This window comes from Micromys minutus (assembly GCF_963924665.1).
Source record: "Micromys minutus genome assembly, chromosome: 11".
Taxonomy (NCBI): Eukaryota; Metazoa; Chordata; class Mammalia; order Rodentia; family Muridae; genus Micromys; species Micromys minutus.
This window is the reverse complement of record NC_137980.1, coordinates 5647982-5669044: the sequence shown is the minus strand read 5'-3', so window position 1 is coordinate 5669044 and position 21063 is coordinate 5647982. Positions and strand designations below refer to the sequence as shown.

General features: G+C 43.8%; 1 protein-coding gene across 1 annotated transcript in view; it reads left to right on the top strand.

The window, feature by feature from the left end:
- The window catches only part of ADGRV1 (adhesion G protein-coupled receptor V1), a gene marked incomplete at both ends in the record, with an annotated part of 447718 nt that overhangs the window by 89790 nt on the left and 336865 nt on the right, over positions 1–21063 (top strand). The window contains 11 exons of the mRNA XM_080925101.1: positions 518–780; positions 3278–3453; positions 3881–4005; positions 5162–5319; positions 5413–5559; positions 6069–6176; positions 10186–10450; positions 11146–11268; positions 15307–15529; positions 15847–16051; positions 19337–19483. Of these exons, the coding sequence (XP_080781227.1) occupies positions 518–780; positions 3278–3453; positions 3881–4005; positions 5162–5319; positions 5413–5559; positions 6069–6176; positions 10186–10450; positions 11146–11268; positions 15307–15529; positions 15847–16051; positions 19337–19483 (1940 nt within the window). The remainder of the gene's footprint in view (positions 1–517; positions 781–3277; positions 3454–3880; positions 4006–5161; positions 5320–5412; positions 5560–6068; positions 6177–10185; positions 10451–11145; positions 11269–15306; positions 15530–15846; positions 16052–19336; positions 19484–21063) is intronic.

Genomic DNA, 21063 nt, shown 5'->3' with positions numbered 1-21063 from the left:
TTTGTGTCCATCCTTCTTACATTTTTCATCAATCTCCGTGTTAATTGTCTATTTTGAATGAGATTCTTTTACTGCTGTATTTCCAATCAATGATGGCTGATCTATGAAGATATGATGATGCTTGAGATGGCTCAGCAGGTAAAGGTGATTACCACTGAGTCTGATGACCTGAGTTTGATCCCTGGGGGTCTGCACAAGTCGTCCTCTGACCTCCACATACACACACAGTGACATGGGCTCCCCCACAGATACATACATGCATACATAGGTGATTGTAAATTGGTAAACATCGTGAAGGTGACTTCCTGGATTGCACCACTGTCTCGTTTCCGTCCAGTGTTGTAATTTCTAGGTTACCCGTGTATAGTCTGACACAAGGTAGGATAGTAAAAGACTACCCCCATGGACTGTGGCGAGAACTAAGTTAATCCAGATTACGCTGTCAGATGTGAGCACACTTGGTAGGGTTTGTAACATTCATTCTTCAGTCACGGCTTGTGTATTTTTGCTTCAACAGCTCTGATTACTGTCCTTGCCAGTGACGATGGCCACGGAGTTCTGTCCTTTAACAACAGTGGGCACATCCTCCTCAGAGAGCCAACATCTCTCTACGTGCAGGAGAGTGTAGCAGTGTTAGTCATTGTTCGGGAGCCGGCCCAAGGTCTGTTTGGAACGGTGGCGGCTCAGTTTGTTGTGACAGATGCCAACTCTTCAACTGAATCTAAGGACCTGGTTCCTTCCAAAGGCTTTATTGTACTAGAGGAAGGTGTTCGATCCAAGGTATAGTTGAATTTGTAATACCTTTAGTAAAAAACACAGGATTATTTTTAGTGTTTAAACTTTTTCCCCTAGAAGTGTGTCCCCTTCGTTTTCAGAAAACCTTAAAGGAGAGAGACAAAGGTGCTGCAGTGTGTGGCAAGCATTTCACAATTATAAAGTGTGCACAGATCGCAGCTGGGGAAACTGCCTGTTAATATGGCAGAGGAATATGCAAGAATTGGAATGTGCACTTAGCATTGTCAATTTAAAATCAAGGCTGGAGAGATGGCTAAGTGGTTAAGAGCTCTGACTGCTCTTCCACAGTTCTTGAGTTCAGCAACCACATGGTAGCTCACAACCGTCTGTATTGAAATCCGATGCCCTTTTCTGGCACGAAGGTGTACATGCAGATAGATCACATTCCATAAAATAAATGAATCTAAAATTAAAAAAAAAATCATTTAAATGGTATTTTTAAATATTGTCTGTAAGAACCTAAGCCGAAAGAAACTTTCCTGTTTGGCCTTTCCTTCTTGTCTGCCATACTTGATGAGCAACCAGGAGTAGTTCAGAGGAGAAAGTGCTGCATTTCAGATTAGTTATGAATGTGGTCTACTAAAATATGGAATAAAACACGCCTTCCAACCTTCCCTTTCCATATAAGAACATTTTTTTGAACTCAGTACTCAATTTTATTAAAAGTTTATGTTTTAGATTTATTTTAAGTGTATGTACATGAGTGTTTGACCATGAGTGTGTGTGTGTGTGTGAGTGTGTGAGTGTGTGAGTGTGTGAGTGTGTGTGTGTGTGTGTGAGTGTGTGAGTGTGTGTGTGTGTGTGTGTGTGTGTGTGTGAGTGTGTGTGTGTGTGCGTGCACCACATGTGTGCCTGGTACCTGTGGAGGTCAGAAGGGGGGCACTGGGTCCTTTGGAAATGGAGTTACAGATAGTTGTAAGCTGCGGTGTGGGTGCTGAACTGGACCCTGACCCTCTGAAAGAGAAGCCAGAGTACTTAACCACCTGAGCTATCTCTCCAGATCCTCAGCTTTATTTTTGAGATACAGTTAAAAATATTTGATTCCATTATCTTATACTTACAGTGATTTAGCCTTGGAGGTCACCTAATGATTGAAGAAGGCTGCTTTCTGTGGTGTAGGTTAGACCCAGGGCCTTGGGAAGGCTGGGCAAACACTGCAGCACCTACATCCTCCTCAGTCCACTTCCATGTACAGCCCAGCATGCTTTCCAAGTGCAGTGTTTCTAATTCTTGAAAATCTAAACCTTCTATTGATTTGCTTAAAGGTCCACTCCAGTTTTGGAATGATAGAAAAGCTTAAAGAGTAAGAGTTTTGTGAATTTGCTATTATTTTATTTTTTTTTATTTTTTGTGTAAAAATTACATTTTATTTTGGCTTTCCTTGAACTTTAAAAAAAAATAGTTTTAAGATTTTTGACGTGTCCTCTAAAAGAATTGTTAGAACAAATTAAATAAAATTTGAACTAACCTAACTGCCTCCCACACTTTAATTCTAAAATGTACGTTGTAAGGTGCACAGTCCCAAGCATAAGTCAATGACTTTAAAGATGCAATATGCACATAAGACCAGCACATAGAGGAAGATGTTAAAGAACTTCCCTGGAGAAGTCTCTTTCTGTCCTTTGACCTTTCCTGAGAAAACAGCTTTCCAACTTTTAAAATTCAGGACTATCTCGCTCTGCACAGACAGGATTGTTCAGCAGTTACAGTTTCTGACACCTTTTGATCGCCATTCTGGAAGCACACGGGTGCACCTGTCAGCAGCTGGTTCATTTCCCTGTTACTGTGCTGCATTCCATTGCTAAGGCCACAGCCTTTTTCCTCCGCTGCCGGCCAGCATTTTGATTGGTTCGAGTCTGTACCTACTCTGCTGGTCACGGCTTCTAACTAGTCATTTCCAGACAAGATGAGGTTAAGGAGATTATGTAGCCCGGATAAGACAAAAATGTTACAGAAATCAGCACATGAATTTGACCTGGTAATCAGTGTTTTTTTTTTTTTTTTTTGAGAACTTTCTAAAAAGGTGTTGTATTTTAAAATTATGCATGTGCATTGGTCTGTATGTGTCTGTTAACGTGACTGTGCGTGCTCATGTGGGCCAAAAGAGTGCACCCTAGGTCCTGGAGCTGGAATTATAGCCCCCGTGGGCTGCCTGATGTATATATACCTGCTGGAACTTAGTTTGGGTTCTCTGTGGAAGCACCAGGAACTCTTAACTGAAGAGCCATCTCTTCATCCCCAATTAGGGGTATTTTTAAATCCTAGCAACTGTTACATTTCAGACACTGTAGTGGCAGATCACAGGGTTGACAAATCCCCAAGGTAGGAACTTGAAACAATTGTAGCCACCCTATGATGGGGAATCAACTATAAATACATAGAAGTTTCAAAACATGCATTACGAAAATGTGTAGTGAATTTCTCCAGATGTGTCTTTCAAAGAGACATATTTTATTAACTTTATTTTTTCATTGTATTTCAGGCCCTACGCATCTCCGCCATATTAGACACAGAACCAGAAATGGACGAGCATTTTGTCTGTACCCTGTTTAATCCAACTGGAGGTGCAAGACTAGGGGCCCATGTGCAAACCTTGATAACAGTTGTGCAAAACCAGGCCCCTTTGGGACTATTCAGTATTTCTGCTGTTGAAAATGGGTATGGGTTATTTATAAAATATTAACATTTGAAACAAAATATGTAATACTTTTGAACTGAGATGTAGATAGAAATTAATATCTGGTTATTTTTAACATGTCTGGGAGCTGACAAATATTTATATTTTATTTCTTAAATTAATTAAGGCATATATTGCTTGATATATATTGTAGAGTGACAGATATTTAATCATTGTTATGATAACAACATTGGAGTCCCACATTTGTAGTTTTTTATTTAAAAATTCTCCATGTGTGAATACTTTGAATACTAGAGTATAGTCCTCTACTGAGTAAAATTTGTGGGTCTCATTGTGTACAGATTTACAAATATATCAAATAATATGCTGCTGGGCGTGTAATAAGTATTTTAAATACTTGGAAGTTATACTCTTCTGCTCTCCCAAATCTGTATGTTTTTCTTTTAGTGCTACCTCTATAGATGTTGAAGAATCCAACAGGAGTGTGTACCTCAATGTGTCGCGTGCAAATGGCCTTGATTTGGCTGTGAGCGTGCAGTGGGAGACAGTCTCTGAAACAGCTTTTGGCATGAGTACGTTTCGCTTTCTTTCCAAAAATGGTGTGTTACCAACAGAACAGGTACTTGGTTCTGTCGTTGGATCCAGAGCCTTTACTGTGCATTTATCATGCACACGGCTGGAACTCGGCTCACAGAGCTGTGCACTTCGGCATTCCCAGCAGTAACTACAGGGAATAAAAAATAGATTTGCAGGGCAAATGATAATAACGCTTTAGGGGAAATTGGAAATAGTAAAAATGTGAGGGCTGAAGAGACGGCTCTACAGTTATGATGCTGGATTCTCTTCTGTGGACCTGAACTCAGTCCTGTTCTGTCACCCATGGGGACCTGAGTCCTGTTCTACCACCCATGGGGACCTGAGTCCTGTTCTACCACCCATGGGGACCTGAGTCCTGTTCTGTCACCCATGGGGACCTGAGTCCTGTTCTACCACCCATGGGGACCTGAGTCCTGTTCTGCCACCCATGGGGACCTGAGTCCTGTTCTACCACCCATGGGGACCTGAGTCCTGTTCTACCACCCATGGGGACCTGAGTCCTGTTCTACCACCCATGGGGACCTGAGTCCTGTTCTACCACGCATGGGGACCTGAGTCCTGTTCTACCACCCATGGGGACATGAGTCCTGTTCTACCACCCATGGGGACATGAGTCCTGTTCTACCACCCATGGGGACCTGAGTCCTGTTCTACCACCCATGGGGACCTGAGTCCTGTTCTACCACCCATGGGGACCTGAGTCTTGTTCTACCACCCACGGGGACCTGAGTCCTGTTCTATCACCCATGGGGGACCTGAGTCCTGTTCTACCACCCATGGGGACCTGAGTCCTGTTCTACCACCCATGGGGGACCTGAGTCCTGTTCTATCACCAGTGTCAGCAGGCTCACGGTTGTCTGGAACCCTAGATTCAGGAGCTCTGATGCCATCTTCTGGCCTTTGCAGGCATCCATGCACATGCCTTGTATTCAATCAAATACACATATGCACATGAGCTCACACACACACACACACACACACACACACACACACACACACATGTCCTCCTCCTTGTCATTACCATCATTGTCTTTCTAACACACGAGCTTCACTTTTTTATATAACTTTAAATGAGATAAGGTTCAGATGCAACTATATACACATAAATAAATATGTACTTTATGATTTCAGGGGGAATGGATGTTGTCTTTTCCATATTTCAAAGCTTTTTTGGTAAGACAGCATTGGACTGGTGTTTCTTTACTGTCGAAGATTCAGTTTATGGCGTAATGTTAAGAGAATCCTCGTTCGTTGTTTACCGATGGCAAGGGACTTTTGTTCCAGTTGAGGTGAGCATCCCGTTTGCCCTGTGGTGCACAAAATAAAATGTATCTGAAAACTTGGATGCAACATTAATTACTAATGTCATTTGTATTTCCTAGGACTTAAATGTAGAAAGTCCTAAAACTTGCGAGGCCTTTAATATCGGTGTTTCTCCATATCTTGTGATTACTCACGGGGAAAGAAATGGAGAAAAGCCTTCCATCAACAGTGTGTACACGCTCACTTCTGGATTCAAATTACTCCTGGTAAAAAGAAAATTCTTCCTTTTTCTGTACACTCTTTACCTAAGTGTAGTTCATATTTGTAAGAGTAATCAAAATGGAAGATATTGTGTGTTTTATGTTAAAGTACAAAGGAACTTTTTTGCAGTTTGATATATAATGTAACAAGTATCTAAATTCAAGGCTATTTTTGTCTCCAACTGATACTTAGGAATGCATAGCCTATAAGTTAAACACAGTTTCAAATGTTAAGCCATGTCTAAGGCATGCTATCACTGACTTCAGTTTCTTCCATCATTAAAAACCTTCACACGGGGGGCTGAAGAGATGGCTCAGTGGTTAAGAGCAGTGACTGCTCTTCCAGAGGTCCTGAGTTCAAATTCCAGCAATCACATGGTGGCTCACAACCATCTGTAATGAGATATGATGCCCTCTTCTGGTGTGTCTGAAGAAAGCTACAGTGTATTTAATCTCTTAAATAAATCTCTTAAAAAAAAAAAAACCGTACCATGTTTATCCCCTCTCTTTCACAGGTACAGACGATTGTCATTTCAGGAAGTTGTCAAGTGAGGCATTTCACCTCGGATAGTCAAGACTATTTCATCATTGCAAGTCAAAGAAATGATTCTGAATTAACCCAGGTGTGATGCTCTTAAAAGGGAAAATTTCCTTCCTTCTCAAACATGCTGATTAAAATTTGTTCCTATCTTTCGGATTTAACAAATGCCATACTTTCTTGGTGATGATGTGGAATGAAGCTGCTTGGACATATTTCTGAAGACTGGGGTTAAAATATTAGATTTGTCTTCAGGAGAGAGAGCCGATCTAATAATAGCCCAAGCATCTGATTAGGGTCTAATCACGTTAGACAGCACTGTGGAGAAAGATCCCAGCTCAACAGATGGTATCAGAAGAGAGTTGTGGTAACACTGCCAAGTGGGCACTCTGGGCCACAGCCCCTGCTCACACTTCTCTGGCACCACATCTTGTGAACTTACTTGATGCTTGTCTCCCAGGCTCCCACACATGCCTCTCTCTTCATTCCAGCTAGTGGCTTTCCTGCCATTATTCTCCGGAAAAAAGTAATCTTTCTGTTTCTGTACATTCTTAAGTGCAATTCAGATTTGTAAGATGAATCAAAATAGAGGATGATGTACGTTCTATGCTATCTTCCCGAAGGAATGAAATCTTCTGGAAGGACGCTTACTACTTTTACAACTTGAAACCCAGCCTTACTCCCACTTGCCCTCACCATAGGGCCCTGTCTGTGGAAGATTGTCCTCTCAGACTGATCTGTCTGTGGAAGATTGTCCTCTCACACTTATCTTTCTGTGGAAGATTGTCCTCTCACACTGATCTGTCTGTGGAAGCCTCTCCTCTCACACTGATCTGTCTGTGGAAGTCTCTCCTCTCACACTGATCTGTCTGTGGAAGATTGTCCTCTCACACTGATCTGTCTGTGGAAGATTGTCCTCTCACACTGATCTGTCTGTGGAAGATTGTCCTCTCACACTGATCTGTCTGTGGAAGATTGTCCTCTCACACTGATCTGTCTGTGGAAGATTGTCCTCTCACACTGATCTGTCTGTGGAAGCCTGTCCTCTCACACTGATCTGTCTGTGGAAGCCTGTCCTCTCACACTGATCTGTCTGTGGAAGATTGTCCTCTCACACTGATCTGTCTGTGGAAGATTGTCCTCTCACACTGATGCCCTTCCTGCCTTCATAGGCCGGCTATTCCCTCCATTCTGCAACTGTTACAGTGAGGACAATGCTTAAGCACTGCCCAGCTTAAAAAGAGCTTCTTCTCCCTGATATTCTCTCTCTCTGTCTTAGTTAGGGTTCATTTTGCTGTGAACAGACACCATCTTATAAGGACAACATTTAATTGGAGCAGTTCAGTGTCATCAAGGTGAAAGCATGGTAGCGTCAGGCAGGCTTGGTGCAGGAGGAGCTGAGAGTTCTCCACCTTCATCTGAAGGAAGCCAGGAACAGACTGGGCATCCTCAGGGAGCCAGGAGGAGGATCTCCAAGTCCATCCCCAGAGTGACACACTTCCTCCAACAAGGGCACACCTTCTACTAGTGTCACTCCCTAGGCCAAGCATATGCAAACCATCACACTCTGCCTCTCCTCTCTCCCCATCTCCTTTCCCCCTCCTCCTCCCCTTCCACTCTTCTTCCTCCTCTCCCCTTCCCCCTCTCCTTCCCCCTCCCCCTGTCCCCTCTCTTTTCCACCTACTCTTTTCCTTCCCTCCTTCCCTTCCTTCCTCCCTCTCTCTCTCCCTCCCTCCCTCCCTCCCTCCCCTCCCTCTCTATCTCATATGAAGAAATCTCATGTGGGCTGAGTTCCATCTTCAGCTTGGCAGACTCTAGATAAGGCTGGTCTTTGGGTTTGATGAGGATTGTCTAGATCAGGTCACATGAGGTGAAGAACCCGTCTTCGCTCAGGCAGCACTGCTGTGTAGGCTGGTGAAGGTGGACTGAGCATTCATCTCCTGGTCAGTGAATACAGGCTGACCAGCTTCCCCAGTTCCCACTGCCGTTCACTCTCCACTGCGATGGACCATATCCTGGAACTGTGAGCCAAACAAATGCTTCATGCAGGTGCTTTTGGCAGAATCCTTTATCATAAAACACATAACGTAGTTGATACATTTCACCAATGGTGTCCGGGTTGTCGGGTCTTCTGGGATTGGTGTATCCTCACTGTGTGTATGGTGGTCAGCAGGGCCTCAAGCTTGAGATGTTTTTCCTCTTGCAAAGATCAATGCTTTCCATCTTCTTTTACTCTCATCGCCCACCATCTTCCTGGCCCTCCCTGGCCCTCCCCTCTCTTCTCTTCCTTTTCTTCCTTTCTCAATCCTTCCCTCTACTTCCTCTTCCTCTACTTCTGCCCCTTTCTTCCCAGACACTACTGTCATTTCCCACTTCCTCTCTGAACTGAGATGTTCTGGAGCTTTTTGGAATCCAGTTTTATTTCATATTTTTTCTTTCTCTGTACTTGCTCTGGGCATTTATGTTTGTGTTGACATACAATCTGCAGGCTTGTGTCTTTCAAATCACACCTGAAGTGAAGTCATTTTTCTTTCCTTGTATTCTAGATGCCTGTGTCTGTTTCTTTCCATGTCTGCTCACATGTATTTTTCAGTGTGTAGTATACAACATCTTGGCCTGAACTTAAATTTTCTCCATGTGACTTGCTTCATTGTTGTTTTTATGTCAACATACAATAGTACTTTGTGAAGTAAAACTATTCGAGAGGAATTATGCGATAGTCTCTACTTAATTATTCTATTATATTCTTTCATATCTACTATCATTAAATACTTTTTAAATATCTTGATACTATTTAGAATGTCACATCTGCCCCCTCTTACCTTCCACTAAGACATTTCCCACCATGTCTCACTGAGTTAGAACACATTTCACAGCCCGTCTCTAAAACCTTCCCACCCTGCCAGACCCCTGTCCTCTGTCTGCAACTGCCTTTTAAGCCAACATTACTCTATGCTACTCCTCATTTTAAAACTGCCCGGCAGTTTACAATTACACGTACAAAAATTTCAATTTTTTTATATCGAGAATTTAGTAGAGCGTGTCTTTATAGTCTGTCTGTCTTTAATGTCTGTCTGTCTGTTACAATAGCATTGTCATTCTTCCCCATCTTCCTAGGCCACTGCTGTGGCATGTCTGGCACCTCCGGTGGAATTATTTTTACTTACATTTTTCTGTCTCAGAGACTCACATCTGAACTATAAGTCATGTCATTGCCCCAAGGAAAGGGACGGCCTGACCTTTCCGGTTCCCCATTCTCTTCTCCCTGTTTCAGGATTGATTAGTCTTTGCCTAGAACAAGACAGACGTTCTGTCTTCCGGGCCAGCATGTCTAACTCGACCTCCTCAGGACATCCATGTTGTGTGCTCTACCATCCTAACTGTCACGTTGAGGACAGTCTCCATGCACGGTAGTCTTTTTACTTATTGATAGCTTCATTATCTCTTGATAATTGATGGGGCCTTGGATGTATCCATCACGCCGAGCCTAACGCTTGGCTGTTCGTCGGAACTTTGCCTAAGCACTGCAATGTTTTGTAAAGTGAGCAGACCGTAGGGTGAACCGGGTAAGTCATGAACTTCCTGGTTAGCTAAGGTTAGCTTTCTGGATGATTACCCTGAAGCCCATATGCACTGCTACCTGAGGACAGAAAATAAGGCTTCTACCCTCAGGGAAAGGTCTCTCTGCTCTGTTGTTTGATGTGCCGTTGAAGACAGGGAGCCATCAGGGATTTCATATCCAGCTCAGTTTTTTTTTTTTCCTTTTTCTATTTTTGGTTTTCTGATTTGGTTACATCTCCGTATATTTTTACACTGATTTCTTCTCAAATAACTTTTCTTCCTCTCTCTCTCTCTCTCTCTCTCTCTCTCACACACACACACACACACACACACACACACACACACACACAGTGGGGAGGGAGAGAAGAGAGAGAGAGTAGAAAATGAGAGAAAATCAGTTTTACTGCTTTTCTATCCCGACACCACCTCCCTCACCAGTAAGGCTGCAGGAGTGGCGGAGTCTGACCCTGCTGCATTGTCACAGGTGCTGAATTTCTGGTCATAAGGAGCTTGTGTTGGGACTTTCCCTACAGGTCTTCAGATGGGACGGAAACAACTTTGCCTGGCATCAGACGTTGCCTGTTCGAGGTGTGCTGGCCATGGCCCTGTTCAGAAGAGGAGGCTCTGTCTTCTTAGCCATTTCCCAGGCTAACATCAGACGAACCCCACTTTTATTTACGTGGTCTGGTAGTCAGTTTATTAACTTTCAAGAACTGTCCGTCACTGGGATAACACAAGTTGAGGCTTTTTCTTCAGGCGATGATGTTTACTTAGTTTTTGCTAAAGATACCTTTCTAGGTGAGTGAACGCAGTGCTTGTAACATATGTACAATTGCTACTAAACCACCAGCATTATATGTTTCATGAGTCTAAATTTATATTTCTATAAACTAGAAATAGAGCAATAGGGGTAATGTGAAGATGTATGCGAAGGTTTTATAGTCAGTCTCCCAAGTCATAATTTTATAAGACTGTACTTGGGGTGTCAAGAGAAATTTATAGGATAATTATAAAATATAATCTGCACAAGGAATCATTTTCTTCTGGTTATTTCAGTTTTCAGGATGAAAAATGTTAACAATCATCAATAAGGAAATATTATTTTTAAAACAAAAACAATTTTATTTCATGTACTTTGGTGTTTTGCCTCCATATATGTCTGTACGACGGTGTCAGACCCCTGAAGTTACAGACAGCTATATGTGGTGCTGCGAAGTGAACCTAGGTCCTCTGGAAAATCGGCAAGGACTCTTAACCACCGAGCCATCTCTCCAGCCAAGAAACATTTTATTCTTGGTCTTTGTTGTGCGTAGCGTGGTGTGTGTGTGTGTGTGTGTGTGTGTGTGGTTCATGTGATAAAAACAGAAAGTGATTGCAGTGTTTCAGGTGTTTCCTGTGGGGAGTTTCCCTGAATCCGTTAATTTACTATGGTTCTGCTGCACAGTGATGTCATCTTCTTCCTACAGCTTGTTGCTTTTTCATTCCCCAACCAGGAGCTCGGAATGCAGTCGAAATTTTTGTCTGGGAGATGGGGCAGCCATCTTTGAGATCTTTCCAATCCCTGGACTTTGCCACTGTCAACAGAATTCGTTCCTTCACACCAGCTTCTGGAATAGGTAAGCATGTTTCATCCACTAGCCAGTCTGAAATGCAGTATGGGGAACTAGACTGATCCTGGCCTCACTGAGTTTAGATAGAATGGTAAACTCTCAGGACTGGGTGTTTCAGGAGCATCACATCAGATTTGTAAAAATAATCTACCCAGAAATCTAAGGGCTCCAAGAAGACTGATTTATTAATTTTACTTTATGTGTTTTACTTCACATGTTAAGCCCGTGTGCATGTATGCGTACCATGTGTGCTTGTTGCCTGTGGAGGTCAGACAAGGGCATTTCATCTTGTCTAAGCTAGAGTGTCTGTTACTGTGACAAAGCACCAAGGAAAAGCAGCTTGAGGAGGGAAGGGTTTATTTCCCCTCACAACCCCAGCTTACCCTCTATCACTGAGGGAAGGGAAGGGAGAAACTCCATGCAGAGTCCTCAGCTTTGTATTTCCCCTCACAACCCCAGCTTACCCTCTATCACTGAGGGAAGGGAAGGGAGAAACTCCATGCAGAGTCCTCAGCTTTGTATTTCCCCTCACAACCCCAGCTTACCCTCTATCACTGAGGGAAGGGAAGGGAGAAACTCCATGCAGAATCCTCAGCTTTGGTGCAAGAAACATGGATGAAATGTGTTCCAACTAAGAGCATGTCCCGAGCCGGAAGGGACCTTAGGTGTGTGAAAGTGTGTTTGGACTGAGGTACAGCAGTAAGCATTCATGAGGACTTCTGATTGTTCCCATGTGGGCCGCAAAACTCTTGCACCTTGGCAGTTTCACGGCTCTTAGTTTGAAATTGAGGAAGGCCATAGGGAAATGTGTCTGTCGGAAGCAGTCACTAGTTTGGTTCTCGGTGGATATAATTTGAGGTAATGTTAAAGCATCCTGGGTGGTTAGAGGTGTGGCACAGATTCAGGAGGAAGTGAGAGGTTCAGAGATGCTGATCCTCGGGGCTGGGTGTAAACGCACAGCTGAGACAATAGTGTAATGGCCATGTGACAAGGCCATGTGACAAGCAGAATCATCCAAACCTATAGGACTCTGGTTTTTTCTTTTCTCTGTGAAATCATAATTAAGCACGGTACCTTTAGGCAGGGTCACTAATCTCCCTCAGACACTTGAATGGGGGTTTGCCCTGCGGGTTTTTACTTTTTGTTTCTAAGCCAAGTTCTTAGGGAGCTTCCTTTGTTTCCCTGTGGCTTCCTCCTTCCTCCTTCCTTCCTCCTTATCCTGCACAGTCTAATTTCCACCGGGACAATCATGTGCCTTTCCAGTCCCCACACTTGTCACACTCTCCCTGAGACCTGAAGCCAGCCCTCCCCTGCTCCCATAGTCACGGACCATGATGCTCTCCTATGACGTACAAGTGGCTTTCTTAGTCACTTGAAAATTGATTTACTGAATCCACCATGTGTCTTTCCTGATGTTTGTTATCTTTTCCCTACTTATCCTTGAATTTGGGGCCTTTCCTTTCTGCCTCTGTTGTCCCTCAGGTTTTGAGATGGAGGGACTGTCTATTCAGGTCACCTCTGGTCACCCCTCCATGCTTACAATTGTTGCCTAATGAATGTTTTTAAGGAAGAAGTGTACTGTGTGGATGGGCTGCTAATTGAAGTTATACAATTCCTTTTAAAGATTTAAAAAAAAAATAATAGGTGTGCTTTCTGAAAGAACTCAGGAGAAATTCTGCCAGAGGTTTGATGAAGAACCCATTGTGAGGTCTCTCTGTTTCCTTTGTTTCCATGACTGGAAGTTGTAGAGGCATGAAAAGACAGCAGGGAATTAATCAGAATACCTGTTATAAACTCCTGAAAGCCGAAAGCATGTGCTAAAAACGTTCAAAGGATTTATTTTGTATAAGTCAAATATTTTATTAAACATGTTAAATTTGAACCAGGGGCTTGGACAGGGGCGTGGGCAAGGGTGTGGGCTCACACATTTATGCTTTGGTTAGTTCCAAGACTGATTTCTGGAAACGGAAGAGGGAACACGAACAGGGCACCTGTTGCAAGGATACGTAGACTTGCCACTTCTTTCTTCTTTGGCTCCTTTAATAGTAAATCAATTCTTTTAAGGTAATCGCAGGACAGAACCTGTGGGAACACAGGCAGCTCAAATCACATGCAGTCTTTATCATGTAACAATGTAACATGTAGTAGGAGAAAGACGTGTGTGTGTGTGTGTGTGTGTGTGCGCACACGCGTGTGCAAGCACATGTACATTCGTGACAAACAGGATTATAGCTACAACAGATAATTTCCAGGAAAGGATTGAAGAAAGCATTGCAAAGAATTTAAGCTAGTTCATGGTGTACCTCAAAAGCTTTCTTGAACCATGGGACTAGGAATCGTGGCTAAGGAGGAGGCTAAGAGCCTCGCAGGTGATGGGCTCTAGGCAAAGAGTACAAACTAAACAGAGCCCAGGCAGCATCAGTGAGCAGCACTTTCCAGAAACAACCAGAAAAACCCCAGCATGGTCCAGACAGAGCCGGGAGGGAACTGTGGCAAGAGGGGCGGGCAGAGAAAGACTAGTAAGCCGATTACATGGAAATGAAAGCGTTTTGATGTGTGCTCTAAACGTACATAGTGCCCTTTGTGGGAAGCTGATGGAGGGAGGGAGAGAGGAAGGAGAGGGAGTCATAGGTGACACAGAGACACAGAGTCAGAGGTCCTCACCGCTGACTGCTTTCAGATGGCTTTGAAAGGGAAGCATTTTAAATTTGTTTTGGAATGTCTGTAATTTTACACAGCTTTATGCAAAAATATTTGGCATTTGAAGATTCTAACACATTGCTTTTGTTTTCCCATCTTTACCTTTATGCAAGTCTTCGTCACATGCAGCAGCACCTAAGTTAGCGCAATCAATACATTAGCGGTAAACAGTAATGGCCGAGGTTTTGATGAGTGAGAGTCAGGATGCTGTCTTTCCCACTGTAACCTTTGGGATACACACTGGAAGGCTGGTCACGCTCTCCAGATCCGTGTCATTTTAATACCTACTCAGGCTTTCTTAACCGCCTTCCATTCCTGAGTGTCAGTCAGCACTAGAGCCGGAGTATGTTTCTCTGCGGTTCCCCAGTCCCACTCCATTTATGTCTGAAGCGTGTTTAGTGCTCTATCTACGTCTCCAAGTCTGTGCAGCTGCAGATTATGCCACTGTTGTGAGTTAACGACAATAGCACGTGTTCTGGCAGCGTCACAAGTGCTCTGGAAAGCGTGTTCTAAGCGTCACAAGTGTGTGCGTCTTCTTTGGATTAATTAAATATCTTGAGTAATTTGCTGAGTGAAAATTTTGTTTCTATCTAGTGCTTCAAATGTTAAACAACAAATATCAAGCTCCAAGAAATGTTAAATATATTTAAGAACAGCTATAGAGACTAGTGTTTGTATCTAAACCTAGAAGCTTCTGTGGGTGAGATGGCTCCGTGACCAGTTTGTTGCTGCCAAACCTGACAGTCACTTGGTTGTGCTGTAAAGACACCCAACTCCCAAGAGTTGCCCTCTGACCTCCACGTGCATCTGACATGCTGTCATGTACATGAAATGGATAAATAAGCAAAAATTTCTAAAAACTTACAAACTTGAATACTGTGTGGTAGCTCACTGACCTGCATAATGCTGTAATTATAGAACAGGATGATTTAGAGCTTTTGTCTATATTAGTTACAACTGTCGATTATAAATTATAAAAAGACTAGAGAATAAAATGTGAAAGTGAAACGTTTGGTGGTGAAATGTTGAGTACTCCTTGGCTCTGAAAAGTTACTTTTATGTAAGTTTAGCATGGGCACAAAGAATCACAGAATTCACTTTCACGTTATCAGGCTGTGACACTGTGACACACGAACAGATTGTGTGTACAGTGAAGAGCCCAATCTGTCAGTGCACAATACTTAAAAACTACTTACGTCCTGTTGTTTCAAACACAGAACCTCTTTGCTGTAGTCTACGAGTCATGTGGAGCCTTGTGCGTGGGGAGGGCTTTGCTTTGGAGCTGGGAAGAGAACACGTGTGAGCACACGATGCTTCAGCTCTGATTCTTGTCTCTCCTTCCAGTCCACATACTTCTAACTGCCCAGGCCGGGTCTGCTCTTTACTGCTGGAACTCGGAGCTGAATGCCTTCTCTTTCCTCCTGGAAGCACCCGCTGCACGTGATGCGGCCTTTGTCACAGTGAAGTCAATTAATTCAAGCAAGACTTTAATGGCTTTAGCGGGGGCCACTGACTTCCATTTATATGAGCTGACCCACGTGTCCAGCCAGTCTGACTTTATTCCTAGGTAGGTTCAATAGTGGATGCCTCAGGTTTGTAACGTACCCACAGCTGTGCACAGCACCAAATTTCTCCACCCCATTGATTGAGTTACTGCTTTATGTGTAATGTAGGAGTCAGAAATCTGTTTGTTATCCATATCTTTAGTATCTGGTCTACCAAGTTAACCAGGATCAGATGAGTACTTTGTATGCAAGCTTTACTTACGAAATGTTGTGATCCCCCAAGACTTCCGAGTTCAGTGTGATAAGAATTTGTGACTAACCCGGCATGTGCACCCTTCGGGGGTCACCACTGACTCACATCAGGTGTGCTTCTCCCTAGTTCAGGTGAGCTGACATTTGAACCCGGCAACAAGGAAGTCGTCATAGCAGTAAACATCCTCGATGACGCAGTTCCCGAAGAACAAGAGTCCTTCCGGGTTCAGCTTAAACATCCGAGAGGAGGAGCAGAGATTGGCACCGACAGTTCAGTGAGAGTCACTGTCCTCTCCAATGATGATGCCCATGGCGTTGTAGCATTTGCCCAGGTAAAGTGACTGAAGACCCTACACTTGTGTCAAGGTTGTTGTAGTAATAAATTTGTTTCAATAAGCTTTCAAGGAGTGAGTGACACTTGCCCGGTCGTCAGTCTTTGTCCCTTCCCTTGCCTCAGCCTCAAGTCTTATGACAGACACGCAGTAGGTTCACTGCATGTTACCCAGTGTCACGTCCGCTCAGATGGGCCATTTCATCTCTCTGGGCTCTCAGTGGAAAGTGGGTGCTCCTTCTGCTTGCTCGAAAACTCTTGTCATTGTATAGTACTGTTTTCCTGTTCTAGTCCAATTAGTGACAGGAAGGAAGGATGCTTTCAGTCCCCGTAACTGCTTACAGCACCAGTGACTCACTAGGAATGTTCCCTGTAGATGGTGTTTAGTCAGTCTTCTCTCTCTCTCTCTCTCTCTCTCTCTCTCTCTCTCTCTCTCTCTCTCTCTATCACACACACACACACACACACACACACACACACACACACAGTAGTAAAAACTACAATTCAAAGTTATCTAAGGAAAAATACTCATGATATAACCCTGGGGAAAATGAAATAATATTCTAGCAGTTGCTTATCTATAGAATCATATAGAATATATTACACCAAATTTCCCTAGCATTGGGTTGTGTTTTTCCAGCACGTGTAGAATTTGGCCACTCACAGGATCTTAGTACTGACTCAAAGTCAGAGATTTTATTCCTCGCAGGTCATGTGGTCATTCATGTTGAAACCTTAGATCCCAGAAGAAAAACAGATGTTAGCATAAAACATATTTGTTAATACATAAGAACCCGTGCCTCAGTCCTGGAAATAGAAGGGGCCTCTTGAAAACAGAATTCCTAGACACTAGCTGAGGCTCAGCCTTGTGAGTTAGGCTCTAAACAGGTAAGCAGTCAGACCTACTATGTTAACACCTGGCCAATCCCTCTGCAGTGTAAGGGATCTGTCCCCTGGGGAGTGGAGAGCTGGGAAGTATCGAGAAAGTGGTGTGGCATTCCAGCCAGTGACTTACACTGTAAGGACGCTCTGGCTACTGTCTTGTGACCATATTCTAAAGTGACACTTACTGGAGGCCAATGTGACAGTTCAGTAGTCACGGTGTGATGAAACTGTGGGAAAGCATGAACAAACTGTGTGCACCATTCTCCTCCGTGTGGGAAACTGTACAGAGATCAAGGCCGCTTTGAGAAATGGGGTCCGTGCCTGCATTACCCTCAGCTGCCTGGGGGTGTGGGGGGTGGGGCACATCACACCATTGCCCGGTCTGGCCCTTCCCTGGAACAAAGGAAAACCTGCCAAAGGCTAAGGAGAAATAGAATATGAACATACAAACAGTTGTGTAGTTTTGTTTTCTAGTGGGCACAGTGGTGAACAGAGCAGCCAGTTTCAGTAGTGTGCTGTCTAACAGGCAGGCACAGAGAGCTGTCCTGTCATCACGGTCTGTACAAGACAAAGTGTTTCAGGTTTAGAACCCCACTCCTATCCGCTGTTCATATTTTCATTAACTTTTTCAGGTCTCTCCCTAAATAACACCTTAGCAGAAGGGGCTTGCGTGGTTGAAAACTGGTGCCCATTACCGGAACCTTCGTGTAGGGCTGTTTCTTCTTAATGATACCTAGAGTTGGTTAATTTATTCTCAGTTTATTTTCACTACAGTTCAAAAATACACGAGCTGGAGGCTGGTGTGTTCAGAGCTGGACAGCCAGGGACAGCGTGCCGTTGTGCAGGGCGTGAAGATACACACTCACAGGGGCTTCTCGGGCTTCTGACAAGCATGAAGGGCGAGCCCAGGGATACTGAGCTGAGAACTCAGGGTGACAGACACCCCCTCTCAGCCTTTCTTCAGGAAGCTTGCCCAGCTGGTACCCTGTGGCTTCCTGCAGGTTCTTCAGTGGGATTCCTCAGCGTGTCCCTCAGGACAGGCCACTTGTATGTGGACAACCTTTAGGATGAGGGTTAGTAGAGTCCCTGGTGCGCCTTCTGTCAGGATGCAAGTCCCATCCTAGTTGCCCTCAGTGATAAAGAACATGGAGCAAAGGAAAGGTCCTCCTTTCCTGAATAAGCTAATATATCTTGAAGTCTGGCATTTTGTGACTATTTGATAACCGTGAGCAAGACTATGTGATTTTGAAGCACATGTAGCAGACACTGAACAGCTGGGTATAACGTCTGCTTCGGTTGTATCTCTATTTAAAGAACGTTCTAGCATTAGAGGGTAGGGGCTGTCTCTTGAGATGACCACTCTTAAGAACACATGGGGAATTGTATAGAAGAATTTTTTTAAGGCATCATTATTTTTTTAAATGATTACATTATTGAGAAATCAAGGACGCTTTAAAGAGGTTCATGTTTAGTCTGTGGCTATATATCACTAGCTATGAAGTTGGCTGAATGCAAAATCATAAATATACTCAAAACATTATGAGAATATTTTTGCTAATACAATTGTACGATTGTTATGAATGGATTCTGTAGATGATAAGTTTGTGTCACAGTGACTAAATGTTAGACATATATGGAAGTCGTCTCTTGGAGAAAAAGTTCTTTAAATGGTTAGCACAAGATGGTGTATGCATTAGTAAAGAGTTGAACCTTCATGGAGTGGGAGCTACTGGAACTGGGATGAAGAAATGTGGTTAGGAAGGACTGTGACGTATCCCAAAGAAAGGGATTTTTCTTTCTGGAGGCGGGACCATGAGCTAAGGCAAGAAACATCATCAGCAGAAATAGGCCAGCTCATCAGATATTTCACAGGATAGGAATTTAAGCCCAAGAGACATTAGCAAGTGCTCGGGATGTGTTTGCAGTGGGTGCGGGACAGGAGGCTTCTAGGTCTAACACCTAGTTTACGAGTAGAGAAGGGGGACCCGGAGGAATTACCAGACCTTATGCAGATGCAATGATTCCCTTGCCACTCTGGTCTGCATTCTTGCTATTGCTCTCCACGCTACATGGACTGCTTTAAAAAGAAATGCACACCGAGTGGAAAAGCAAGGCATGTCCATTGAGTAAAATATGTCAGGAAGACAAAATAAAAACAGTGTAATACGGCTAATGGTTTCCTGTGACACTGGGCTATTTGTGTGCTCACTTATTGAGGTGGTTGTACTCTGTGGTCTGAGCCAGACTCAAACTCGCTGTCTTCCTGGCTTAGGAACCTAAGCACCACACCTTAAAATGCATCACTGGTGGTCACTGTTACAAATATGTGGCAATGCAGAGCCCAGAAGAGATTGCTCAGGTATTTCAAGGCAGCCCCTGTGCCTTTCTCCTCATCTTTCAGAACTCATTGTACAAGCAGCTGGAGGAGCTGGAGAGAGACAGTCTGGTTACCCTGAACGTCGAACGCTTGAGAGGAACACATGGTCGTGTAACTGTAGCGTGGGAAGCAACCGGAAGTGTCAGTGATGTATTTCCCACCTCAGGAGTGGTATGTAATCACAGAATTATGGAAGACACTTATAATCATGGACACATGGGACCAAATCCTGTCTGTTAGAAGAAATATTTGAGTTTGACTATGTTAACGCTGGTTTCTTGCTAATTGTCATAGAGTAAGATACAATTTAAGGCTAGTTTGTGTATGTGTGTGTGTGTGTGTGTGTGCATGAGTGCCTGTATGTGCTTAAAAAAGAAAGAGTAGACATAAACTGAAGCCTTTTGAGTTTCACTACATGAGTTAACAAAAATACATTACATTATCAGAAAGATAAAATGAGCCAAACTGGGAATGGAAATGTGTCAAGACATCAGAAAAGCCAAAACAGTTCTTAGAGAACAAGTCTGGGGAAACGGGCATCCTTGTGGACAGGTCAGTGAGAGCTGTCAGTAGACTGAGGTGGAGCGCTCGGGACTTACAGGAACTAGTCATGTGGAAGTGAGGAAGGCAGACATGTGCAGAGGGAGAGGTCCATCCACAGCAATTGCAGATCCAGTGGAGGCCAATTCTGGGGAGAGTTCTGTGCACAAGCTGCTTCTTGGCTGCCCTCCCAGGCTTAGGCCTGCTCCCCTGGGATTCCTCCTTCCATCGGGCACAGACCCAGCTGCCCCCCGTTGTTGAAGGATGGCTTTGTCAGCCACAGGGATGTGATCTGCGCTGAGAATCCCATTATCCACTGTGTAAGTGAGCATAAAACCAATGCTCTGGTCCCAAAACCTGTAATCAGAATAATGAGACTTTTGCTATTTGCTAGAAGTGTGTCCTCCTCTTTTTCTGGGGTTCTATAGATCAGTATTTTGCCCAAATATTTCTCTGAAGAATCATTGAAGGGAGCTTAAGAAATTATCTCTGGGGAAAAATGAGTGTACCAGTTCAGCATTTCTAGGTTTCTGTCATTTCAAATCGATGGGTCCTTTGGTGTATTAAGGATATTTGGCAGTCTCTGTATTTGACACACATCCCATGCAAAGTAGCACTAGTTGTATCTCTGTTTCTGTACGCATTGAGATACATTTCTGTAGATTATTATATAAACATGATTCAGATTTGAAACTTTTAACTTCCACTTTCCTTGACATTAATTTTGGAAGAATTATTTCCTTTTTACTTTCTTATTGGTCCTTTGTGAGTGTTACGCCATGCAGCCCAATCCCACTCATCTCCCTGTCCCTTTGTATCTGCCCCTCACCATTGCAGCCTTCCCCTAAAGAGAAACGAACTGTGTGACAGTGTGCCCACAAAATACCATTTTGTCTACACTCCTTTACTTACAAGTGCTCATTGTCATGAGCCATTGGTCTGGTTTGAGGCCTCTGGTTTTTACTGTGTCATCCATGCTGGGTCCTCACTGGGGCTCCTCTCAGATATCCTATTCTTTCCCTGCATCATGGAGATCCTGCAGCCTTCACATGCTCCTGCAGTTGATAGATGGGATAGATGTTGGGGTGGGCCAACCCAACACCTTAGGTCTAGGCCTGGGTGGTAGCTGAGCTGGTCATCGAACCAGCTGCCCCACACCCGCACCACCAGGGAGAGCTCTCCAGCACTGCCCTGGCTAGCTCACCCAGTGC